At 35.1% G+C, this 5,805-nt stretch overlaps 1 protein-coding gene across 1 annotated transcript in view; it reads left to right on the top strand.

Annotated features, from left to right (window-relative positions):
• Nucleotides 1-224: 224 nt before the first annotated feature.
• IKZF3 (IKAROS family zinc finger 3) overlaps nucleotides 225-5,805 on the top strand; it is an 83,651-nt gene continuing 78,070 nt past the window's right edge. Inside the window, exon 1 of the mRNA XM_059997764.1 lies at nucleotides 225-330. Coding sequence (XP_059853747.1) covers nucleotides 324-330 — 7 coding nt within the window. The 5' untranslated portion in view covers nucleotides 225-323. The remainder of the gene's footprint in view (nucleotides 331-5,805) is intronic.

The following is a 5,805-nucleotide window of genomic DNA, read 5'->3' on the forward strand; positions in this document are numbered from 1 at the left end:
ACAATTTACAGTCGCACCGTTTCCATCCTATCGGGGTTCTTGGCTTTGACATTCAAAAGGAGGCTGGAGGCGCGGTAGGTACCTCCGGCGCTCCGCGGTGAGCGTCCTTTAAAGCCGCCGCCAGCCAGCGCCGCTGTAACCCCGCGCACCGGCCGGTCGCCGGCTCCTGTCCCTTTCAATCTGCGCCGAAGCGGCGGCCGGATCCCGGGGACTCCCCGCGCTGGGAATCTCCCGCCAGCTGCGCGCTGCGTCCCGGCGACTGCAGGAGCACGTGGAGAGGCCGGGTAGCCAGACCGGCAGCTCCAGCCCAGCCCCGCGGCGAGATGGAAGGTGAGCCTCCAGCCCGCTTCTTTTCTAAAGGGTCTTTAAAATGCTCTACCGGTGCACACAGCAGAGAGAGTTTCTTCTGAATCTCGGTTTTGCTTCTATTTATTTCTTTTGTCAAAAGTAAATATGAGGCATTTCGGAGGGCAAAGCGTGTCGGTTCTCATACATCTCTCATTTGCTCCCCTTCCCCCACCCCCCAGCTTTGGACAGTGATAACTTCTCCACAATTTTATTTCTTAGGGGTTGTCAGGGATCACCTCTAAGTCTGCAGAGGAAGAGTACTTATGGGGTGTCCCTGAAATGGCAGCAAACCTGAGTTGGAATAACTAATCCTTTTGCATGATTTTTTCGTCCATGGTTTCACTGTCTATTGGAACTAGGCTAACCTGAGTAACTTCTTTAGAATGAAAGGTGACTTTTTTCTTCTAAGGGTAAAGGCTGTCATATGGGAAGGTAAATTTTACAGTGTTGGCGCTTGTGGTTCCCTTGGAACTCGATCTTCTAATGATAACTTCTTTACTCAAAGCAAAAATCAGGCTCACATTGTTTCATTTGAATTAATTTTGAAAGTCATAAAACTATCCTTGCTTCTTAAAAATTATTCACTATGTACCTCCTTGGGATAATTGAAATTTCACACTACTATTGTAAACTTTCCAGTGGTCTTTTCAACAAGTGTTTCTAAAACCTTGAAAATGGCAGACGCATCTCAAGTTGGGGGGAGGTGGTGACAGAAAATCAGAATTTGTGAGAAATGTATTCATTCTATTAATAAATGAGATACTGACACGTGATTAAAATGTTAACTTGATAAATATTACAAATAGCATGGACATTTTCTTCATAATAATCGAAGGCTCTCTTATTGCCAATGAACCTTGATCTTTGGCAGCTTTAGGTCTAGGGTGTATGAAGTTATTAAAACTTGACTGAATACTTTAGTACATGAGATAAATTTTGTTTCACAGTATAACTGAGTGCAATACTGTGGTCTTAAATCCTCAATTTGCACGTGGGTATGTTTATAATTTTTTAAAACTGGCTTGGCCCTTATGTACATTTTTTTTCCCTCTAAGTAGAATGCCAAATGATAAGTCAATGAACAGTATGTATGTAGAAAATTTTAAATGACCATTATTGAATAATACTTCGTGTTTTCTCTTATGCAAAACTCTCTCTGTTTTAAGTTTTTAAAAATTATCAAGGTTTAAAAATAACTCTGAAAAATTTGCACTTTGACTATTTGAAAAATGGTTTATGATGTGTAATTTTTAACCTGTAAAGATTTCATTGGCCAGAACAGGAAAAAAATTAGGTTGCTCTACAGTATGAAAAAATAATTTAAAAAATTCTCATGCTTTAATTATTACCAATGAATTGCTGAATTTGTTTTTGTGAAGTTATAGATCAATACTTTAACACTATTTTTTCCTAGTCTTAATCATTTCACTTCTCAAGAATAACATACAGAATACTGTAAGACAGTGGAAACTGGAATGTTTCTCTGTAAATGTTAAGACTTCCGAATTCATTTATTTAATGTGAAATAAAGAAATTATTAACTAAATAGCATAATTTAAGATATTAAAGCCCTAACAAAGGCTTTTAGATAAGTCTGAATAAGAAGGGAGTGAAAACTTGTGTAGAATTTGATTTGAAATGAACAGACTATAAATGGAAAGAGGTAGAATATAGAATTGGATCAGTGATAAGTTGTGAGTTTAGATGAGGAGATTATATTAATAGGTCCATACAGATAGATGTTATATGGTATGCTTAATGCAAAAACTTCAACACAAATCAAAAAATAAAATTAACAAAAAGGTTAGTGATGTGAATTTGGCTATTCTAACATCAGGTCCTTGAGGACCAGAGTATTTAATGTAGCAAAATATCTGGTTCATTATAGCCACCCAAGATTGGCTAATCTGGCTCATGTATTTGATACTTAAATAAAGTACTTTCATATTATCTTGATATTTTGGTCTTAATCTAGAATTTGACCTATTGTGTATACCTCTCATTTCTTGGCAATATAAGCAAGTAGAGCACTTTATGGAATACTTTTATTTTCTGCCTAATTTGGGGGTCAAATTAATATGCTATAGTTTATTGTGAAATGTGAGGCTATATAGTCAGTCATTCCTTCAGCATATAAAATCTTTTTTAAAAATTCATTCATTTTTTCATTCATTACCAGACATTTATTGAGAGTTTCTATGTGTGAAGATGTCAGATGAAATAAGCTTTTGAAATAGAAAGCTTGTCATGTAAAAATGAAAAGACAATGCATATAATAAATCAAAAACTATAATTTTTTTCTTTTCTCACAATTTGTGATCCTAAATATTTTCTATCCAGAGATTCTTTATGTTACTAAATTTTGTTATTTGTGCTGTAATAATATCCCTTCTGTCTGATATGGTTGAGAAATGGGTGGTTCACAAATAATGAATTTTACAGGTATTGGCATATTTCTCATTTAATATGTGACCTTTTATTTCAACAATATTGGATAGAAATCTTTCTAAGAGTATTTATTACACAGCCCCCTGCTTTGTAAACAAGGTCCACAAGAGAAAACTTTACCTTGGTGACCCAGGCTCACTATTTTGACCATCAGGTAATGTATTGTTCTATAGTATTTTCTCACGGGGTTTTGAACTGTGTAGAGCTGAATGCCCCTACACTAAATATTCCCAGGTTATTGTGTAACTTTTGTTTCCTTCTTGATGTCAGCTTCTCACCACATGACTTTCGTGGTAGCCATTTTTCATTTCTGGGTTTCTTTCTATGCTCTGGATGGTTGGGGTTTACAGAGATATAGCCTCCAGATGGTAGAGTTTACTAGCCCTGTATTATGAACATGTGAACGTTGAAATGGTAACATTCAAAGGAACAAAAGCCCCAGAAAGGCCATGGGGTCCACGTAGAACATAATTTTAGAAAATTCCCATTTGTGCTTCCTATAATCCAATATGCTGTTTCACACTTCCATGTCTTTGCTAAAAATTTCACCCCATTCTTTACCTAGTTATGCCTACTCATCTTTCGAGACTCTTCTGAGGCATCATCACTGTGAAGGACTTCCTTCTCATGACTTTCCCTGGTGGTCATTTTTTTGAAAAGTGGTCACCACTTCTGCTGGTGGTCATTCTACTCAGTCCTGTCACCTCCCTCCAGCTAGGCTAAGGACCTTTCCTTACTGTGCATACTTCTGCCAATTGTATTGAAATTATTTATTAATTTAAGTGTTTATTCCCCCACTGGTCTTTAAGCTTCTGAGGGCAGAAACTGTGTCTTATTTTTGTATGCTCAGTGCTAAGAACAGTTTCTGGTTCATAAAAGACCTTCAGAGTTTGTTGCATTCAGGTTTTAAAATGGTGCTGAAAAGTAATTTTCATGTTTATTGTGATGCCTTTTAGTTAATTAATTTTTGTGACTAAGGGATTGGTGCTAGCAATTCTTTATTAGAACTCAGAAAAATTTTAAAGTACTTAAGTGGTATAACAAAAAGAGAAAACTTAGAAAAAAATGTTATTGGTTTTTAGGCTAGAATATCACTTAATGCTAAATCTTATCTTTACATCAGCCGGTTTCAGGATCACATATTAGTCCATTAAAATATGGATCAAATATGAGGGGAAACTTTCTTTCTCAATCAATAAGATATATAGATGGTGCTATAAAATTAGCATACACTTTTCCAGTGATACCTTTTTTAATACATTGTTATAAGCTTGTCATCAGTGTATAAATGTATATATTTACACTTACTTAGGACTAAAAGACTATTGGTAGATCTTTTATCAGACACCCAATATTAATAGGCTGCTGACTCAAGCTGTAGTTCTAGACCATGTATGGGAAGAGCTGAGTGATTAACACAGAAACCGGCCTGTAGTAAGTGCCCAAGAAATGCTTCTTGGGTATGCTAAATATTCATTAATTATTGTGAAAAGAGACTCTAAACATCACAAGGACATAGAGTATACTCTGCTATCAAGCCTTTTAAAAATACAACTCTCTCATTAACTGGTACATTCATAGTAATTAGAAATCATAAGGATGACCCTAAGGCCTTTTGAATCACTTTTTAAAAAGGATGAAATGATGAAACAATAATCATATTTCTGTTATATGTGGATTATTTGGAAAGTGATCTATATATAACTCTATTAATTATTATTGCTATATAATCTATCAAAATATTTTAATCCCCAGTGATCCTCAATGAGATCATTTTTTCAGCCTTAATTGAAATCTGCTTTTTGCATCCAAAATTAAAGTTCTACACCAGAGTGGTATAGGGTAAATTGAAATAATTTGGAGTTGATACCATATTATATTGGATATGTGTCCCATCTAGGAAATATAAAAAACTAAGTGTTTAATAAGGGATATGAAACAGAATAAAAGCATTTTTGGAGCAGTACTTTTTACTCATTGTCAAAAATTCAAAATCAGCTTACCTGGCAGCATATCACAAATTGTATTTATTAACAAGTGTTCTTAGAGATAACATTTTTGGCACATCAGGTTATTTGTAGGTTTATAAAAGAAACTTTTGTAAAATAAGAGAAATGGAAAACATTTCAATAGCATCACTGATGAAATAGCACGTAACAGTATTTTCTACTCTTAACTCTTAATTATCTAAGGATTATTTATCTACATTTCTTGCTTATTTTGGTCATTAGTACACCTGTAACCCCATCTAGACTGTGAAGTTCCAAAGTGTAGGGATCTTTTTATCACCAGTGATAACTAGTACCCAGCCTGGTCCCTAGCACATAGTAGGACTGTAGTCATATTTATTGAATAAATTAATGAATGCCTGTGTGTTTGGTCATTTGACTATTTATTTGTTCAGCTTTTATGGTAAAGATAGTGAAGAAAATAGTGACATGGAACCTAGTTAATTTTGCTGGTTAATTCGTCAGAGGTGCTGTTAAAGGTTTGATAGAAGAGTTTGGAATGTTGGATAAATCCCACAGGATGAACACTGTTATCTTTTTCTAATCCAATATTGGCTCTACTCTGGGCAAAATGATGTAGTGAAATCTAACTTTTGGGTTTGTTTAAAAATGTTGCTACATTCTTTGCAGTGTTACAGTGGAGCACTGCAATTCCTACAGTAAACTATTTCTTCACAACAAATGTGTTGCTTCTTAAAGTTGAGCATAACATATTTTACTTAACTGGAGTTCTGTATCACAGCACTATCAGTTTATTTGCAAAGTATTATCTATTTGAGAGACTATTGACATAACAGAATATTTGGCACATCTGAACAATTTTACAAGGGCAAGTAAGCACAGGAAAAAATATACCAGTGCAGAGCCACAACCTTACTCATGTCACACTTATAAATTTTTAGTATTTTCAAAGCCTTGGTTAAAAGTTTTATTTTTAGGTCAGAATATAAACTTAAAAAATTTTTTTTTTTTGCGGTACGCGGGCCTCTCACTGTTGTGG

The sequence above is a fragment of the Delphinus delphis genome, chromosome 19 (assembly GCF_949987515.2).
Source record: "Delphinus delphis chromosome 19, mDelDel1.2, whole genome shotgun sequence".
NCBI lineage: Eukaryota > Metazoa > Chordata > Mammalia > Artiodactyla > Delphinidae > Delphinus > Delphinus delphis.